The sequence below is a fragment of the Pectinophora gossypiella genome, chromosome 19, assembly GCF_024362695.1.
Source record: "Pectinophora gossypiella chromosome 19, ilPecGoss1.1, whole genome shotgun sequence".
Taxonomy (NCBI): Eukaryota; Metazoa; Arthropoda; class Insecta; order Lepidoptera; family Gelechiidae; genus Pectinophora; species Pectinophora gossypiella.
This window is the reverse complement of record NC_065422.1, coordinates 14118290-14139041: the sequence shown is the minus strand read 5'-3', so window position 1 is coordinate 14139041 and position 20752 is coordinate 14118290. Positions and strand designations below refer to the sequence as shown.

The following is a 20752-nucleotide window of genomic DNA, read 5'->3' as shown; positions in this document are numbered from 1 at the left end:
CTGCCGCTGTTCTAGGTGTCCGGAGAACGACCTTCTTCTGGGCCGCGGGCCGGGGCTTTGGAGCCTCTTTGGCTGCCTTGGCCGCCTTGTTTTTGGCCTTCCGGCCAACAACCGCGGTCCACAGCTCCGCCGTTGGTACAGGAGCAGCCGGAGCTCGTGATTCCGCAGCCTCCTTAGCCGCCAGGCTCTGCTTCTTCTTCTTCCCCTTCTTTTTCGTAGGAGGGGGACAGAGGGACCTTGGCTGTTGTTGTCAGCCCCCTTGCCTGCCTTCATGCTGGCCATTTTTGGCCGTTGGCCTGAGCTAGGCCCAGCCATCGGGGTGCCGCTGCTGGTAGAGACGCGACTGGGGCCGCTGCTGGCTCCATGGGAGCAGGGTTGCCCTTAGCAGCTCTGGCGTCCGCTGCAAGCGGGGGCCGTCGGCGTGGTTCGGGGAGAAGTCGGTCCTCGATGCCGGCCAGCCGCGCGTTGAGCATACGGCCAAACATTTCGGCGTTGGCTCGTGCTGACTCCTCCAGCATCTGTCTCAGGTCCGGTTCCTGGGACTGGCTTGGCCGCTGCCGCAATTCCTGCAGGTCTCTACGCAGAACAGCCACTTCTCTCGACAGCTGGTCATTGGCAGCTTCCAGCCGTAAGACCTCTTCAGACGTGGTCCGAGCTCTAATAAGCGACACCGCCTCCTGGATGCCTTTTACAGCGTCCTTTAGAGCCCGGACGTATGTCCCCTTCAGCTGCGAGGACTTACTGGCCACCATCAAGATTGTGTCCAGGGACGCCTTGACGATGCCAGCTAAGGCTGCCCCCGACTGCTCTGCTTCCTCCGCTGATTGTGCCCCCGATTGGAGGCTGGGCTGTAGAGAGGCCCTAGCCTCCCTTACGCCTCGAACCGCGTCCGCAACTTCCACCTCAGCCATGAGCCGAAGACTTTCGGCTATTTCGGCGTTATATGCGGCCTTGGCTGCGGCCAGGCCGACATATTTGCCGGTTGATATCGGGCGCCCTCTCCCCCTCTTGGACCTGTGCGCCGCCCCTTTGAGGGACGACCCAACAGAGTCCCCAGAATCATCTTCTGGCTCGAGGTCCGACAGGTTCCTTTTTAGGAACGGCCGTCTTAGTTCCGACCTCTCCGACGTTACCGTCACCATACTGGCACAGGAGGAGTCTGAGTCCATTGACTCCTCCTCCTGGCCAGACGCTCTCGTGGTGACGGGTGAGTCGCAGCGCGTTAGCACTACGCTCAGTCGACGCCCTTTTTCGACTTCGAGTAGCCGATCCTTGCCGCTAAGGATCGGCTCTCCGGAGTCAACTCCCTCCTCATCTGTCCCCTTTCGGAGACGGTTGGCGCACGCGCCTAGGCCAGGGCCTTGCAATGCTTCCGGGGTGGTGGTTCCCGGTTGCATCGCAGGGTGCCCCGCGGACTTAGTGTCCGCTTCACGGCCGTTGATTATCCACTGTGCCTGAGCACTCTTAATTTCACCTGCTCTTCCATCTTTACTCCCTTTCTTTACATCACGCTCCTCCACAACGTCTTTTTTATTATTAGAACAATCCATTTTTAGACCCACGAGAATGGGGGAAAGGGTGGTCCATCCGGGCAGTGCCCCCTGTACCCGGATAACCCTAATACCACTGGGGTGCGGGAGGTGCCCCAGGGTTGGTCGCTAGCTGGCGGAGAATACCCCCTCCGCCACCTTCCGGCGCCCCGACGCCGCGCGAAGGCCCGAAGGCACCTCAACGCCGGGACTTTGGGGGTTTTTTATTGAGGTTGGCTCCTCTTGGGCCGGCCGACCAAGGCAAGCCCCTTGGTCCTGGTAGGCCGCGAGACATGTCCACGACACCTAACCAGGATAACAAGTTTGGCGACGGTGGCCGAAGCCTGTCCGACGGGCATGTATTCATGGCCGCCGAACCCGTCGCCGACGGCGCCACGCGCCCTCCTCCTCCGGGTGGATTTTTTAAAGAGGTTGTCTCCTCGCGGCCCCCCCCACTTACGTGGGAGCGGCCCCCACGCCTCGGAATACCGAGGGTTGCGGGTGGCCCGACGGCCGCCGTGCAATACGAACGACCGCCGCGCGCAGGCGAAACGCCTCCTCCCGGCGGTTTTTTACAGAGGTTGTCTCCTCGCGGCCCCCTCCACTCAATGTGGAAGCGGCCCCCGACCCCTTTGGCGCCCCACCACAAAGCGCTAAGGGGTTACGGGTTGCGCAGCGATGGACTTTGCCACCGCCGCGCTGGATTCTTCTTAGCTTCACTGCATCATTGGGCTAAAGCGGCACCCGCCGATGCAGCTACTGAGCCCCCCCGCCACGACAAGGCGAGAATCCATTGGGGGGGAACCTAACCTAACCTTTTTTTTTTTTTTTTTTTACGAGGAGAAATCCATCATGGATACCCAGCCGCCCGGGGAAAGCGACTGGGTTATGTGAGACTCCTACTCACTAAAACTCCTCGGTGTTCCACTTCCTTCGCCGATTGGCGGGTGTCCGGGGACGTTGGCACACTCTTCCGTGCACCCGTCGGCGCTGTCCGATTCGGACACTCCCTGAATACAGGATGGGAGGAGCAGTCCATCCTGATCTCCGATGTTATGTGATCTGCCGGGAACACACGGCAGATCACATCCTCCACGAGCCCTAGATGGAATCGGGCGACGGAATTTCCCCGCTTCCGTCGCCCGAGGGCTTGGCTAACTAGGCAAGAGTTGGCGAGCAAATACCCCCCTTCTCCGCCCAGTACGCCTTCGTCGGATAGGATCCGAGAGGGGGTCGTCCTCTCGGGTCCGTTCGGCAGCCTCCTTCTGTGCCACCACGTCCTCACAGAAGGAGACCATCGCCTCCCACGCTCTCTTGCTGCCAACCATGGCGTTGACCACGGCTGGCAGCGAGAGGTCGTTCCCAACCACTGAGGCGAGCACCGCTCGCTGTTGCGCCCATGCTGGACAGACCCCCAGTGTATGGTCAGCGGTGTCGTCACTGCAAGCGCAGTGGTGACACACTGCCAACGGCTCCCTGCCGGCTATGTGGCACAGATACCTGCCGAAGCTGCCATGCCCCGACAGGATCTGCACCAGCCTAAAGGTGAGCGAGCCGTGGCGTCGGTTCACCCACTCCTTCAGGACTGGGCGAACAGCCGCCACGGTCCGCAAGCCAGCGCACGGCTCTTCCAATCGCTGCCTCCACCTTCGCAGCAGATTGCGTTGAGCGCGCTTCCTCCAACGGGCCAGGTCTTCGGGATCTGGACCATCTCCCTGCGCTTTAGCCACCGCGCATCTCTCGTAGACCTCCGCAAGAACTTCGGCGTCTAGGTCCCACGGAGGTGTGCCCGCGAGGACACAGGCCGCCTCGTGTGAAATTGTGCGGTATCCTCGGGCGACTCTGACTGCCATGACCCGCTGCGCACGAAACAGCATGGTCTTGTTCGGGCCAGTCAGAGCCCCGACCCACACCGGTGCACCATAGAGCGCCATGGACCGAACTACGCCCGTGTACAGGCGACGGCAGGTGACGCTCGGGCCTCCCAAGTTCGGCAGTAACCTTCCGAGAGCAGATGCGGCACTGATTAGTTTAGGAGCTAATCTCCGAAAATGCTCTCGGAAGTTCCACTTCGGATCAAGGTAAAGCCCCAGATATTTCATCTGAGACTTTACCTCGACCCGGCAACCGCCAATCACGATGCTGGCACCTGCGGGTGGCCCCCTCCGAGGACCGTGAAAGCACAGAGCCTCAGTTTTGTTGAGGGCCACCTTTAGGCCCAACGACTCGATCCGTTCCACCACTTGTTGGACGCCAGCTGAAGCTAGCGCAGCCGCCTCCTCATAATTTTCCCCTCGTGCCGTGACCAAGGTGTCGTCTGCATAGCAGACAACGCTAAGGCCTGGGGGAAGATCACCCCGCAGGGTCCAGTCAAACCCGATGTTCCACAGAAGTGGACCTAGGACCGACCCCTGTGGAACACCGCATCCGACAGCCCGTCGATGTAGAGAGCCATCCTGTCCTGTATACAATACCACTCTGTTGTGCAGGTAGACTGCAATCAGCCTCCGTAGGTATTGGGGAAGCCGGTGGAATCGGATCGCCTCCAGAATACTCCCAAATGGCAGCGAATTAAAAGCGTTGGCGATGTCCAGAGACACCGCCAACAACACGCCGCCAGAGTCGACCGCTTCTTCCGAGAGAGCCTTGACGCGTGTGATCGCGTCGATCGTCGATCGGCTCACTCGGAATCCGAACTGGTTGTCCGACAGGTTAGGGCCAGTGTTGGTTAGGTGCTGGGTGATACGGGAGGCAATGATACGCTCGAAGAGCTTTCCCGTATCATCCAATAGCACTATGGGGCGGTATGCAGAAGGTGACTCCGCAGGGCGCCCATCCTTCTTGAGAAGGACTAACCGACCCTCCTTCCAACACGTCGGGAACTGGCTCGTCGCCAAACAGGCGTCGAGAAGCTCGGCTAGGTGAGCCCCCAACTTGTCTAACGACAATGCCAGAACCCGACCCGGGACTCCATCAGGTCCGGGCGCGGTGTTTTTGGCCCGTAACCTCATCGCGGCAGCGCGAACCTCCAGCGACCTCAGTGGAGGGATCTCTTCGGCCTCTTCCTCTAGGGAATCCGCCATGGTTGGTGGGGTGTGATCGGAGCTGTCCGGGAACAGACCCGTCACTACATCCTCCAACAGTTGAGGCTGCAGGGTTTCCGTGATCGGGGGCGCCTGTGGGCGAAATTTGCATCTCGCCGCACGGTACGGACGTCCCCACGGATCCCTGTTAAGATCCTCCAGCATCTCCTGCCTGGAGAGGGTTTTGGACCTGCTGATGGCCAGTTGAAGGGACTTTTTGGACTGGCTGTAGATGTTATGCAGCAGGTCCTCCCTTTCTTCGCTGCGACTCTGCAGTCTTCGGTATCTGGTGAACTCTCGACGCGCCGCAACGCAAGCTTCGCGCAGATCAGCTATATCTTGAGTCCACCAGTATACCGCTCGCCTTGGGGGCCGCCTCTTGGCTCGAGGCATAGCCGCGTCGCACATCCGTGTCAGGGCCTCTCTGAATTTGAGGGCTCCCTCGTGTACCTCTGCCGGATCTACGGGCTGCATGGTCCATGCCTGGACAATCGCAGCCTCCTCCAGCAGCTCCTCGTTGAGGCGCACGAGTGACCACCTCGGGAAAACCGATGGTCTGTCTTCCCGCCGGGAGATGTTATCCCCGGATGAGGTGGAGACCTCGAACGTAACGTAGCGGTGGTCCGAGAGTGTCTCCACATCATCCAGAACCCGCCAGTTCGACACGCGCGATGCTAGGGCAGGGCTAGCGAACGTTAAGTCCACTATGGACCCGCTCTGCCGTCGCACCCACGTATCGGTTGAGCCACAATTGAGCAGCACAAGACCGCACAATGCCGCCCACTCCTCTACCGCCTCACCGCGGTCATCTGTCTCCGGGGATCCCCATGCTGTACTATGGGCATTGAAGTCACCAAGTACAATCACTTTGGACTGAGTCGATCTCCTGACAGCGGTTCCCAGGCGATCCAGGAACAACTGGTACTCAGCCAAAGGAGCATTGGGAGAGAAGTAAGCCCCGAAGATCAGATTGTCGCCCCAATAGGCGGAGACAAATCCGACTTCTCTATCCCGGACAGATAGGGGCAAGGAGCCCGGACCGGTCGCCACAGTGATCGTCACGGAGTTCCGCGGGTCACCAGCCCAGTTGGGCTGGGGAGACACGTAGTATGGCTCCGTGATGACCAATACGTCGATGGACCTCTGCAACATGGTTTGCATGACCAAGTCCTGCGCACCAGTGCAGTGGTTGACGTTGGCAAGTAAGTAGCGGTGTCCTGCCATTACTAACCGGTCGCCATCGCCTCCTGTGGCGGCTCCCTCGAGATTTGGCTAGGGGCTGGGGTCCTGGCAGTCCCTTTCTTGCCACGCTTCGGCCGAGCGCACTTCCGACCCCCAGTTGCATGGTTTGCAGGTTTCCCTGCAGCCCTGCAAATGGGGCAGTGGAGGTCGCCGGTACATGTCGACGACATGTGTCCCTCCTGTCCGCATCGGAAGCAGTTCCGGCTGCGGTCTACTGGAGATTGGCACTGGAGCCCAGTATGCCCAATTTCGAAGCATCTATAACACTTCATTGGCCTAGGCCCCAGTGCTCGCACTCGGCTGCGCTCCATCCGACTAGGAGTCGTCCACTGTCCACCAGCATCTTGGCCGCTTCAACAGGGCACTCTACGAGCGCGCTGCCCACGCCAAATACCCCGACTCTTATAGGCCCGACTCTGACGTGCTCAGCAGAGCATTTCCCGGCCTCTACCACTGCAGCCGTGATACTCTCCGCTGAGGCAGAGTCATCCAACCCCGAGATGAGCACATCAGCGCATCTCATAGGGCGAGCCACCCTTACCGTCTCCGGGAGGACCTCTCGCAGCTTCGCTGCGAGGAGCTCGGCCTTGTCCCCACTCTCCTTTCCGGGGATTTCAAGGACCCGAGCTCCTGTGGCAGCCTTTCTGAAGTGGAGACCCTCGATGCCAAGCTGTTTGAGATCCACCTCTAGTCTCGCCTTTGTGAGGACTTTGGCATATGTCATGCCCTCCTCACTTGCTTCTGGCCGTAAGGTCAGGGTAACCGCCGCGAATCTTGGAGGGCGCAAGAGAGCCTTAGCCTTCCCATTGCCTCTCACCTCACTCGGCCTTGCCTTTCCGCGCGGCCTTGTAGTGCCTACATGGCTCGCCGGAGGCTGGCTGGGAGTAGTCTGGGCTGTGGGTGCGGCTTCGGATTTGCGCGCCTTCTTGCCCTTCTTGCCCTTCCGCACCACCTCGCTCCACGTCTCCACTGGTGGCTGCGTTCCCTGTGAAGGGGTCGCTTTGCCGCGTGTGGGCGTTGGGGTGGGAGGGTCAGCCGTGTTCGCTGCCTTTTTGGCTGCCTTTGCAGTCGGAGCTTTGGCTGCCTTGGCAGTTGAGGCTTTGACTGCATTGGCAGTTGGGGCTTTGGCTCCACTTGCCTGCGGAGCAAGCTTGTTCAGGTCCGCTTGCAGGGGCGGACGGAACGCCGACGGTGGGAGCAGGCGGCTTTCCAGCCTGGCCAGCTTGATATCGATCATGTGATCGATATCACTCAATATGGCTGACCGCTGATCCGCCATACTCCCTTCCTCCGGTTGCGGAACGCACGTAACGGAGCGTGAACGCTCCGCGGAGAGACGTCCAAGGTCCTCACGGAGCTTGAACATCTCCTCGCCGAGACTTTCCACCCTTCTGCGTAGCTCTGCGTTTTCGGAGCGCAGAACCTTCACCTCCTCGTCACAGGTCCTCTCTGACAATGCTGCCACGGCTTGCTCGATCTGCGTGGCAGCTTTCTTAAGGGCACTGACGAACGTGCCCTTAAGATTCTTTGATCTTCGAGCGACCTCCAAGATAACTTTGACGCCGCTCTCCACCCTTTTCTCGAGAGAGTCCGCGGGCACAGTTGCGAGCTCTCTGGTCGATTGAAGGACCTCTGTCTCATCCAGCAAATCCAGTTCAGCTCGTTGGGCGCTGACCAGAGCCTCCTTGGCCTTTGCGAGACCGACGTAGTGCCCAGTGGTGGGCGGTCTGCCTCTGCCTCGCTTGGCAGTGCTCTTTGGAGCGATAACAGAGCTAGCACACGACTCGCCACTGCTATCCGCCTCCGGGGCACTTCTCTTTTTACGCCGCCTATCACCAGCGACGAATCCTCCATCAGAGAAGGAGACTGCAGTGTCCATCCCGGAGCAGTCAGATTCTGACTCCGACATGAGCACCACCGTCCCCTCGCCTGGCCTTTTCAGGTCTTTCTCCCCTTTCTCCAGACTTCCTCCAGTCATACCTCTGCATGTACTGGGTGCCTGAGCCTTCAACCCCTGGTCCTTGCCGCTAGGACACAGTGGTTCTGGGTCTTTCACTAACCCACGCTTCCCTATCCCCTTCCGGGGCGTTGCAGCCGCAACAGAGCAGCTACCACTTTCAACAACAGAAGAGAGGGCCGCCCCCGGATTGGTGGAATCCGCAGGCAGAGCCTTCTCTTCTCCAGATCGCGCGCAATCATTTCCACTTTCGTCGCCAATGTCGTCTGTAAATTCGGTCCGTTTCTTCGCATATTTTAAGTCCACTAACTCCACAATTGCTTTTTTAGACATTTAAAATTTGTTCCCACGATTATGAGGGATCTAAAGAGTCCACCCGGGCAGTGCCCTCTGTACCCGGGTAACCCTGATACATCTGGGGGGGCGGGCGGTACCCCAGTGTTGGCCGCTCGCTGCCGGAGATATCCTCTCCGCCACCTGCAACAGGCGCTTCACGCCGCGCGAGACCCGAAGGTGCCCCAACGTGAAACTTTGGAGATTTTTTAGTGAGGTTTACTCCTCTCGGGGCCGGCCGGTTAAGGCAAGCCCCCCTGGCCCTGAGACATGCCGCGAGACATGACCACCGCAAGTCAGGGTAACAGGTTCGCCCGACTGTGGCCGAAGCCTGTCCGCCAGCCGTACATTGACGACCGACGAACCAGCCGCGCGAAGGCGGAATTCGCCTCCTCCCTGCGGATTTTTTATAGAGGTTATCTCCTCGCGGCCCCCTCCACTCAGTGTGAAGGCGGCCCCCGTTCCTGCGACCCCACCAAGTGCAGGCTTACGGGTTGCCCGACGGTGGCCGAAGCCGTTGCCCGCCCAGAGTTATCTGAGCGGACCCGCCGCGCGTTGGGTTCTACTTAGCTTCACTGTGGTAGTGAAATGGAAGCGGCATTTCCAATCACCACCACAGCTACTGAGCCCCCCCGCCACGACAAGGCGAGAACCCATTGGGGGGGAACCTAACCTAACCTAACCTAACCTTTTTTTTTTTTTTTTTTTTTTTTTTTTAGCGTTGGGAAATGCTTTTACGCATACCACGCCGCCGGGGGGGCGACGTGGTTATGTGGGACTCCCCGGGTGTTGCCACCCGGTATACCCACTAAAAACCCAACGGTGTTCCTACTTGTCCACTGTGGTGCCAGGACCCGGGAATCGCCGAAGCATACTTCCGCGACCCGGCAGTGGTTGGCCTGTGAGGCCTTCGCCTCGTCGTGAGTGGGCGTGCGCGGGGGAACACGCACGCAACGCCTACTCGAGCCGGTTGTTGTTGGAACGGACAGACCTCCCCCGAGTCTGCCGCCCGTGGCTCTCTGGGTCTCCCCCTTATGTGCCCCTCCTCCTCTAGTCCAGTGCACACAGGGTGAGACCCGCATCGGTTTTTGGCGAAAGATGGCCGACATCCGCCGCCATCCCCCGCCCCGAAACCGAATCCGTGGTGGGAGTGAAATTCCCTCACGCAAAGCTGGTCTGGTCTCCCGCCCCGTTTGCACGGGGCGAAACCGAGACCATCACCACACCACACAGAGCCGTCAGTTCGTGTTCATGGGCTCAGCCCCGACACGTCCCCGCGGCCCCTGCGGGCGGGAAGGTCGCGAAGAGGCCTGAGGGCCATCGCGAACCTTCCGCTTTGCTCCTCGACTGGGCAGTACATATTGAAACTGCCCAGACGGTGTGCTCCGCCGGTTCTTCTCGCCGCCTCGGCACACTGTGCAGTGCGGGGGGAGCGGAACACTGTGAGGACTTGTGGCCGGTTTGGCCGCATCTGAAACACTGGGTGCTCCGTCCACCTCGGACTCGCACATGGCGTGCGGCATGTCCGGTTTCGTGGCATCGAGAAAGCACCGCAGCGGACGCGGGCTCCAGCACTTTCACTCTGGGCAGAGGTCCAGCCGACCAGGAGGCGACCCTTAGCCACCCTTTTTAGCGACTGCTACAGGGCAGCTCACCATCAGAGAGCCCTATGCCAAACCCGCGCCTTCGCGGATGGACACCGGCCTGATGGCGTCCGTCGCGCATCCGCCGGCCGTGGCCACTGCCTTCCACCACATCTTGAGCGGTGACGGGAGTCGTTCCAGGCCCACAATGCGCATATCTGCGCGTTTGATGGGCCTGGGTGACTTGTCACTACGTCCCCGCTCACTGACTCCCTGAGCTTTTCAGCCAGGGTGTCTGCCTTCTCGGGCGCTCATGGCGCCCGCGAGCTCCAGCACTCTTGCACCCGTCATCGGCCTTGCGGATATTGAGGTTGGCTATCCCCAGGCTCTGGAGATTGACCTTTGCCTTAGCCACCCTCAAGACATCCGCGTACGTGGTATACCGCCCTCCACTGCCGCCGGCTGCAAATGCAGCACAACCGCCGCAGTGCGGGGCGTGCGATTTTGGGCAACCTTGGGGCGTTGTGGTGTCTGTTTGAGTGAGCCGCCTTCTTTCCTCCGGCCTTGGCCGACGGTGGTCCAGCCATCGCCAGCAGTCCCAGAAGGTTGGGATTGGGCCTCGACTTGGCCGCCGGTCCCCGCCTATCTTCTTACCCTTCTTCCTTCCCCTAGAACCCCTCTTCCTTCTTCTTCTATAGGGGAAGGTTGGGAGGGTGAGGCCACTAGCAGCCGCGGCTGGGCCTTTACAGGCCGCGGGGCGGCGTGGCACGTGTAGTGCCGGCTGCGGTGGCAGTCACCTTCTTCATCATCTTAGGTGCGGGCTACGGCGGGGGTCTTCGCTGGTACAGCGGGAGTCCTGGCCGCAGCCGCATACGTTGCCGCATTTCTGCGGTCCGCCGCAAGCGGTGGACGTATCACCTTCGGAGGCAGGAGCCTGTCCTCCAGACCTGCCAGTTTCGCGTCGACCAAAAAGCCAACTTGGCTAATGATCCGCGCGGCAAGGTCCTCGTCCGGATCGGACACGGCTCGACTGCCCTCCGGCGGCGGCGGGTCCTTTCGTTTGGCCGGCTTGGCGCGCACCACAACGGGAGCCGGCTCCGGGAGCGGGCTCTCGGAGACAGAGGGCATCTCCGTCTGAGGTGCAGGCGCTGTTGCTGGCTGCGTCGTCTTTTGAGACGCGCCAAATGAGTCTCTCATCTGACGCATCTCCTGCCGAAGGCTCTCAATTTCCTTCTGCTGATCGTCCAGCGCTTTCTGCAGGCGAGAGTTCTGGGCCTGCAGATTTCTCGTCTCCTCGTTCGCCGTCGTGGAGCGCAGAACGTCCAGGACCTGGACGATCAGCTTCGCGGAGTCTTTGAGGGCGCGGACGAAGGTGCCCTTCAGACGACCCGACTTGGCAGCCACGTTATCCACAACCGCGGCTGCGTCCTTCGCCCTCTGGTACAGATCGGCGACCGTCTCTGGACCAGGTTTTGCAGCGGAATCGGGTCCCGCAGAATCCGTCTCTGTCTCCGGCAGTGAGCCGGAGCTTCTGAGGCGGAACACCTTCTTGGCCGATTCGGCCACCTCCTTCTCGGCCTGAAGCAAGAGCTCCTCCCGCATGGCGCGGTTGAGCTCCGCTTTGGCCCTGGCAAGGCCGACGTACTCCCCAGTGGTGGGAGGGCGGCCTCTACCTCGCTTGGCCCGCGCCCTTATGACGGGTGAACCGAGCTCCGTTACCGACGCTCGGTCCCCCTCGTCAGAGGACGGTTCCGAGAGCACGACTGTTTTGCGCTTGCGCCACAGTGTGCCCTCTGGGAGGGAGGTCACGCTCTCCATAGAGCACACAGTCCTTAGACTACACGCTTCGTCCGAAGACGAAGCGGGGAAAGGACTAGTCCTAGGCCGCTCCGGCTGGGCACTTGGCCCAGGGGCAGCACCATCAGCACCAGGTGCTGGAGTCAAGTCTGGGGTTGGGATGCGCTCCAACACCACCCGCGCCTCGGGAAGCGCAGATGGTGTTGACGCGCGAGAGTCATGTCCGGGTTGGGCGGTAAACGCCGGGTAGAAGTCTACCACGTCAGTCATTGGTTTACGGAGGCTCTGCGAGCCTACGGAGCGATCGCAGCCCCCCCCACATACGAATGGGGGCCTTATACTGGATTCACCGGTTTCCCGGCTGCCAGCGTGGGTAGTTTCATTCTGAATCGCTTTCTTCATGGTTGCTGTACCTCAGCAGGCGGTCTCTTTTATTAACCAGGGTGAGCTCCCTGGGGTGCCCTCACGGCCTGGAACGCCAGACCATACAGCCCCTCGCCGGGCACCACAAACTTAGGCTTTCGGTGATTTTTTCAGAGGTTGTCTTCCTCGCGGCCCCCTCCGCTCAGTGCGGAGGCGGCCCCCGCTCCAGACAGCGTTGCGTCTGGGCTACGGGTCGGACCGACGGTGGCCGAAGCCATTGCCCGGCATTGCTGCCGGACCCGCCGCCCCTGCCAACGGTGGGGCCGAAGCCCCTGTCATCTGGCCGAAGCCAGAGACGCCGTCGGATGGTCACCCTCCTGTGTCCACTCTGCGCACCACCTCGTCCCTGCAGAGGGCCACGAGCAAGGGTGACTCCACCACGCTGTTTTGGTCCGCGCCGGCCGAAGCCGGTACCCCCCCATATCTGGGGGGGCATTCCCCTATCCGCCACCTGGGGACGCGCCCGATGGGAGATCAGCAACTCCACACGGGGGGGGGAACCTAACCTAACCTAACCTAACCTAACCTAACCTAACCTAACCTAACCTTTTTTTTTTTTTTTTTTTTTTTTTTTACGTTGGAAAATGCATTACGCATACCACGCCGCCCGGGGGGACGACGTGGTTATGTGGGACTCCCCGGGTGTCGCCACCCGGTATACCCACTAAAAACCAACGGTGTTCCTCCTTGCCGCCATGTGGCGGGGACACGGGAACGCAACTGCACACAACCGCGTCCCCGCCGGCGGATGCCCATACGGGCCCAACGCCCATGGGAGCGCGTTTAGCGCCTCCCCCTCCGCCGAGGGCTGCCCCGGAACACTGGGGAGCCCTACGGCACGGGACCTATGTTGTGGACGGCGGTCCCCCGACCACCGCCCACAGGTCCCCGTCAAGGCGGCGCACGATCAATAGTGATCAGGTGCGCCTGGCGCCGCCTTCCTGGTCGTCTGCGGCGCATCGGGAGTGAGTCAGCGGAGTTCTCCCGCTCTCGCTCCGCCGCTTCCTTCTCAGACAACACTGCGTCTGAGAAGGTGACGACCGCATTCCAGGCCGTTTCACTACCCACCATGGCCATGATCATGGCGGGCAGTGAGAGGTCCGCCCCTATCACCGCGGACAAGGCAGCGCGAGGGACCGCCCAAGCGGGGCACTCCTCGCGGGTGTGCCGTGCCGTGTCCACGGTGTTGCCCACGCAGTGATGGCAGTCTGCGGTGGGCTCCCTACCAACCACCCCAAACAGATACTCACCGAAGCACCCGTGCCCGGTGAGGAGCTGCGTGAGGTGGTAGGTGGGAGCGCCTGGGCACTCAATCCAATCCCGCAGAACGGGTCGGATTGCCGCAACCAACTCCCGGCTGGCATCCGGGGTCTCCAGCTCCTCCTTCCATTGCTGGAAGAGGATAGTGCGGGCCTCCTCCCTCCATTGTGCTACCTCCCGAGGAGGCGGGAGATCGCCGTTGGAGTTGGCGTCAGCGCGCCGCCTGTACACTGCCGCGAGAACTCGCGCCTCTAGCTCCCACGGCGGACTGCCCGCTATTAGGCAGGCCGCCGTGTACGACACTGTACGGTATGCCCGGGCCACCCTGAGTGCCATGACCCGCTGCGGTCGCCGCAGTAGGGTCCGGTTTCGGGCGCTCAGGGACTCCGACCATATAGGCGCACCGTACAGCGCCATGGAGCGGATGACCCCCATGTACAGGCGGCGGCATGATCCTCCTGGACCCCTCATGTTGGGGAGCACACCTCCGAGCGCTCCGGCTGCAGCCACCAATTTTGGGGCCAAGCGCCGGAAGTGCTCCTGGAAACTCCATCTGCCATCGAGGACGAGTCCCAGGTACTTCATCGTCGACCCGATGGAGATGGAGGTTCCGCCGACCACAATGTGGGCATTCGCTGGTGGTGCGTTCCGCCGCCCGTGGAACGCCAGCGCCTCCGATTTGTGGAGGGCCACCTCGAGCCCGAGATGTCGAATCCGACTCACCACCTGCGCCACTCCGGCCGTGGCGAGAACTCCGGCCTCCCGGTGGGTGCTGCCGCGGGCCGACACGAGAGTGTCGTCAGCGTAACAAGTTACGCTGACCCCCCGCAACGTGGCCCCGCGCAACACCCAGTCGTACCCGATGTTCCACAGGAACGGTCCCAGGACCGATCCCTGTGGAACACCGCACGACATCTCCCGACGTGCCCAGCCGGCTCGTGTCGGGAACACCACTGCCCGTCCGCTGAAGTAATCCCGGACCAACCTTTGCAGGTGGCCGGGAACTCCGAAGTGGTCCAGGGCATTCATGACCGCGTCCCAGGGGAGCGTGTTGAAGGCGTTGGATATGTCCAACGAGACCGCCAACAACACGTCACCCTGGGAAACCGCCTCCTCCGCCTGCTCCCTGACTCGGGATATGGCGTCTATGGTTGACCGGCCGACCCGGAACCCATACTGGGTCTCGTGCAGTTGGATGTGCTCGGCGAGACGGTGAACGAGCACACGCTCAAAGAGCTTGCTCATCTCGCCGAGCAGCACGATGGGCCGGTAAGCTGAAGGCTGGTCAGCCGGACGCCCATCCTTCCGCAGGAGAACGAGTTTGCCCTCCTTCCAGGAGCTGGGGAAGCGACCCTGCACCAAACAACCGGTGAATAGGGCCCGAACTTGGCTCCCCAGCTCCGAGAGCGCTAGGGCTAGCACTCGCCCTGGCACACCGTCAAGCCCGGGTGCGGTCTTTTTGAGGCGGAGTTTCGCCGCGGCGTACCGCAACTCCGCCTCGGACACAGGCCTCACCTCCTGCTCATCCGCGACAGTCACGGGCCGGGCAGACCACGCCCGACTCGGAAACAGCGTTTGCACCACGCTCTCAACCAACTGGGGTTCGAGAGTCGTGGTGAGTGGCGGAGCCCAGGGCCGGAGCTTCCGCCTCACTGCCCGATATGGTCTGCCCCAGGGGTCCCGGTCTAGGATGGCAAGCCAATCCTCCCAGGACTCCTGTTTGGCCCGCGCTATGGCCGTCTGGAGGGCACTACAGGCGGTCCTGTACTGTGCGTACAAGGCATCCTCCAGAGGCCTGTCGCGGATGCGACGCCTCCTGCAGCGCGTGTATCGGCGCCGAGCTGTTACGCACACCTGGCGTAACTGGCGCAGCTCTGCGCGCCACCAATACACTTGCCTGCGTGGGGGGAGCGGTCTAGCTCTGGGCATCGACGCATCGCAGATGTTCGCAAGCGATGCGCCGAGCAGCCCCGCTCCCGCGTCGATGTCATCGGGAGGGTCGGTGTCCACCACCCAGCTCTCCACGATGGCGGCTTCCTCCGCCAGCTCACGATCGAGCCGCCCAAGCACCCACCGAGGGCCATCCTCCGCAGAGGGGCGGATCGTTGGTGCTGTTGTGGCGGCAGACGTGGAGACATCGAACCGGATGTACCGGTGATCCGACAGTGTCTCCACGTCTACCTCCACCCTCCACCTTCGGACTCTCCGAGCCAGGGAGGGGGTCGCAAACGTGATGTCTACGATGGACCCCCCCTGCTGTCGGACACAAGTGTCCTCTGCGCCTTGGTTGAGGACTTCTAGGCCCTGGGTCGCCGCCCAGTCCTCCAATTCCTCTCCTTTCGCGTCCGTCGCGGGTGATCCCCAAGCCGTGGATTTGGCATTGAAGTCCCCCGCGACGATCACGGGGAGGGAGGAGACTTGCGCGATCAGCGCGCTGACTCCTGCGAGAGCCTGTTCAAATTGGGCGAGGCTCCAGCTAGGTGGGAAGTAAATTCCCACGATAGCTATCCCGCCAGAGACTGCCCGAATGCATCCCCTGCCCTTCGCTACTTTATCGAGGGGAGGGGAGCCACCGGAGGTAGGGACGAAGATGGCCACCGAGCTGGTGTGGTCACTCGCCCAATCGTCCCGATTTGGAACCGCGTATGGTTCAGAGATCACCGCCACGTTTATCATCCACTCCGCCATGGTTTGGGCCAGAAGGTCCTGTGCCCTGGCGGAGTGGTTGACATTGGCCTGGAGGAAACGGATGGGTTCCATTTACGAATTGGTGTCCATCCGTTCCTCCCCAGCCTTCTTCAGCTTGCGCTTCCCTTGTTGCTTAGCCTTTGGGACATTGCTCTTCGGGGCCTTGGATGCCGGCTTTTTGGCAGCGGAAATACATCCGCCGCCGCCGATAGGATGGGCCGCCGGTTTGCCCGCCGCCGCACAGATGGGGCAGTGGGGCTCAGCACCGCAGTCCTGCGCTTTGTGGTCCGGTTGGCCGCAGCGGAAGCAAAGCTTGCTGCGGTCAACCTCGCACGAACACTTCACCCCTAGATGTCCCGACTCCAGGCAGCGGTAGCACCGCGTTGGTCTGGAGCCGAGAAGCCTCACTCTGGCCGAGGTCCACCCGACCAGTACCCGGCCAGAGTCGGTCACCTTCTTGGCGGCCGCGACCGGGCAACTGAGCCACAGTGAGCCGTCTCCTCTCGGGCCGACGACGATCCGGCCATGCTTGATGTCGTCGGCCGAGCACCCGCCTTCCCTTGCCACCGCATCTACCACCTCGATGGCGTCAGCCGAGTCGTCCAGCCCAGTGACGCGGATCTCCGCGCATTTCACTGGGCGGACAACTCTTACCGCCTCGGGACTGAGAACTTCCCTCAGCTTCTTGGCGAGCGAGTCTGCCTTCGCCGCCGAGTCCTCCCCTCCGATCTCAAGCAGACGCGCACCCGTGGCCGCTCTGCGGAACCTCACGTTACTAATCCCGAGGTCCGCGAGGGAAACGCGCTGCTTGGCATCGGAGAGGATGGACGCGTAACTGACGCCTCTCTCCTCCGCTCCGGGCACTAGGGTCAGCGTCACTGCCGCTGTTCTGGGCGCTCGGAGGGCAGCCTTCTTTTGGGCCGTGGGCCGAGGTTTTGGTGCCTCTTTGACCGCCTTGGCCGCCTTGTTCTTGGCCTTCCGGCCAACAACAGCGGCCCACGGCTCCGTCGTTGGTGCAGGGACAGTGGCTGTCGATGCTCGCGCTTCTGCAGCCTCCTTAGCCGCCAGGCTCTTCTTCTTGCCTTTCTTGGCCTTTTTCCCCGCGATGGGAGAATCAGAAGGAGCCTGGCCGCTATTGCCAGTCTTCTTGGCTGTCTCCTTGCCGTTCTTCTTCGACCGCTGGCCCAGGCTAGGCTCAGTAACAGAGACGCCACCACCGCTAGTGGAAGCAACCGGGGCCTCCGCTGGCTTTTTGTGAGCGGGATCTGTCCTGCCAGCTCTGGCGTCCGCTGCAAGCGGGGGCCGCACACGGGTCTCTGGGAGGAGCCGGCCCTCGATGCCGGCCATCCGTGCGTTCAACATATTGCCGAACATTTCGGCATTCGCACGGGCCGACTCCTCCAGCAGCTGTCGGAGACTCTGCTCCTGAGACTGGGCCGGTCGCTGCCGCAACTCCTGCAGATCGCGGCGCAGGTCTGCAACCTCCTTCGCCAGTTGCGCGTTGGCGGTCTCCAACCGCAGGATCTCCTCCGAAGCGTTCCGGGATCTAATTAGGGACACCGCTTCCTCGATCCCCTTCGCTGCCTCCTTTAAGGCCCGGACGTAAGTCCCTTTGAGTTGGGACGATTTGCTGGCGACCATCAGAATGGTCTCCAGCGAGGCCTTGACGATGCCAGAGAGAGCGGCGCTCGTCTTCTCCGCCTCCTCCGGAGACTGTGCCTCCATTAGGGGGCTGGGCTGTAAAGAGGCCCTAGCCTCCCTTACGCCTCGAGCCACGCCAGCAACTTCCGCTTCGGCACTAAGCCGAATGCTCTCGGCGAGCTCCTGGTTGTATGCTGCCCTGGCTGCGGCCAGGCCAACATACATCCCAGTTGATACCGGGCGTCCCCTCCCCCTCTTCGACTTGTGAGCCGCCCCTTTGAGGGGCGACCCAACAGAGTCGCCTGAGTCGTCCTCCAGCTCGGGGTCCGACCGGTTCCTTTTAAGGAACGGTCTTCTTAGGTCGGACCTCTCTGACGTCACCGTCACCATGCTAGCACAGGAGGAGTCTGAGTCCATTGACTCCTCCCCCTGGCTAGCCGCCTTCGTGGTGACGGGTGAGTCGCAGCGCGACAGAACCACGCTCAGCCGGCGTTCCTTCTCGATTCCGAGTGCCAGATCCCTGCCGCTTGGGATCTGCCTCTCGGAGTCGCTTCCTCCCTCTTCTGTCCCTTCACAGGGACGAGTGGCGCAAGCGCCTAGGCCAGGGCGTTGTGCCGCTTCCGGGGTGGTGGATCCCGGTTGCGACACAAGTTGCCCCGCGGACTTGGTGTCCGCTTCACGGCCAGTGAACATCTGTGCCTGAGCACGCCAATTTATTTCTCCCGTTCCATCATCGTTCCTCCCTATCTCTCCCAGCTCCGACGCATCGACTAAATTAATTTTTGAAATATTCATTTTGAGTCCCACGAGTGTGGGGGAAAGGGTGGTCCATCCGGGCAGTGCCCCCTGTACCCGGATAACCCTAATACCACTGGGGTGCGGGAGGTGCCCCAGGGTTGGTCGCTAGCTGGCGGAGAATACCCCCTCCGCCACCTTCCGGCGCCCCGACGCCGCGCGAAGGCCCGAAGGCACCTCAACGCCGGGACTTTGGGGGTTTTTTATTGAGGTTGGCTCCTCTTGGGCCGGCCGACCAAGGCAAGCCCCTTGGTCCTGGTAGGCCGCGAGACATGTCCACGACACCTAACCAGGATAACAAGTTTGGCGACGGTGGCCGAAGCCTGTCCGACGGGCATGTATTCATGGCCGCCGAACCCGTCACCGACGGCGCCAAGCGCCCTCCTCCTCCGGGTGGATTTTTTAAAGAGGTTGTCTCCTCGCGGCCCCCCCCACTTGCGTGGGAGCGGCCCCCACGCCTCGGAATACCGAGGGTTGCGGGTGGCCCGACGGCCGCCGTGCAATACGAACGACCGCCGCGCGCAGGCGAAACGCCTCCTCCCGGCGGTTTTTTACAGAGGTTGTCTCCTCGCGGCCCCCTCCACTCAATGTGGAAGCGGCCCCCGACCCCTTTGGCGCCCCACCACAAAGCGCTAAGGGGTTACGGGTTGCGCAGCGATGGACTTTGCCACCGCCGCGCTGGATTCTTCTTAGCTTCACTGCATCATTGGGCTAAAGCGGCACCCGCCGATGCAGCTACTGAGCCCCCCCGCCACGACAAGGCGAGAATCCATTGGGGGGGAACCTAACCTTTTTTTTTTTTTTTTTTTTTTTTTTTTTTTTTTTTTTAGCGTTGGGAAATGCTTTACGCATACCACGCCACCCGGGGGGGCGACGTGGTTATGTGGGACTCCCCGGGTGTTGCCACCCGGTATACCCACTAAAACCCAACGGTGTTCCTACTTGTCCACTGTGGTGCCAGGACCCGGGAATCGCCGAAGCATTCTTCCGCGACCCGGCAGTGGTGGCCTGTAAGGCCTCGCCTCGTCATGAGTGGCGTGCGCGGAACACGCACGCAACGCCTACTCGAGCCAGTTGAAGGTTGGAACGACAGACTCCCCCGAGTCTGCCGCCCGTGGCTCCCTGGGTCTCCCCCTTATGTGCACTCCTCCCCTAGTCCAGTGCACACAGGGTGAGACCCGCGTCGGTGTTTGGGCGAAAGATGGCCGACATCCGCCCGCCATCCCCGCCCCGCTCCGCTCATCCGAGCGGCGTGCGTCGGTGGTGGAAGTGAGCTTCCACACAAGCTGGTCTGGTCTCCCGCCCCGGTCTCCCAGGACGAAACCGAGACCATCACCACACCCACAGAGCCGTCAGTTGGTATTCATGGGCTCAGTACCAACTCGTCCCGCGGCCTGCGGGCGGGAAGGTCGCGAGGAGGCCTGAGGGCCTTCGCGAACCTTCCGCTTGTTCCTCGTTTGGGCAGTACATTTTGAACTGCCCAATCGGTGCTCCGCCGGTCTTCTCGCCGCCTCGCACACTGTGCAGTGCGGGGTAGCGGAGCACTGTGAGGACTGGTGGCCGGTTTGGCCGCATCGGAAACACTGGGTGCTCCGGTCCACCTCGGACTCGCACATGGCGTGCGCATGTCCGGTTTCGTGGCATCGGAAGCACCGCAGCGGACGCGGCTCCAGCACCCTCACCTGGACAGAGGTCCAGCCGACCAGGAGGCGACCTTTAGCGACCCTTTTAGCAGCTGCTACAGGGCAGCTCACCATCAGGGAGCCCATGCCACCCGCGCCTTCGCGAATGACACCGGTCCTGATGGCGTCCGTCGCACATCCGCCGGCCGTGGCCACTGCCTCCACCACCTCTTGAACGGAGACGGAGTCATCCAGTCCCACAATGCGCATGTCTGCGCGTTTTATGGGTCTGGAGACTTTTACCACGTCCCCGTTCATCGACTCCCTGAGCTTTTCAGCCAGGGTGTCGGCCTTCTCGGCGCTCGTTGCGCCCGCGAGCTCCAACACTCTCGCGCCGGTCACCGCCTTGCGGATCCTGAGGTTGGTTATCCCCAGGCTCTGGAGATTCACCTTGGCCTTAGCCGTCCTCAGGACATCCGCATAGGTGGTTCCGGGGGGGAACCTTTTTTTTTTTTTTTTAACGTTGGGAAATGCGTTACGCATACCACGCCGCCCGGGGGGACGACGTGGTTATGTGGGACTCCCCGGGAAACCCGGTATACCCACTAAAACCCAACGGTGTTCCTCCTCGCCGCCATGTGGCGGGGACACGGGAACGCAATTGCACACAACCGCGTCCCCGCCGGCGGATGCCCTCTTGGGCCCAGCGCCTATGGGAGCGCATCAAGCGCCTCCCCCACCGCCGAGGGCTGCCCGGAACACTTGGGCAGCCCTACAGCACGGGACCCATGTTGTGGAC

At 61.8% G+C, this 20752-nt stretch overlaps 1 protein-coding gene across 1 annotated transcript; it reads right to left on the bottom strand.

Moving 5' to 3' along the window:
• Positions 1-2683: 2683 nt before the first annotated feature.
• On the bottom strand, positions 2684-8144 carry LOC126375412 (uncharacterized). The gene is given in 3 exon segments (XM_050022320.1): positions 2684-5782; positions 5857-6158; positions 6161-8144. Coding segments are annotated over 3 exon segments (5385 nt in total).
• Between the last annotated feature and the right edge of the window lie 12608 nt (positions 8145-20752).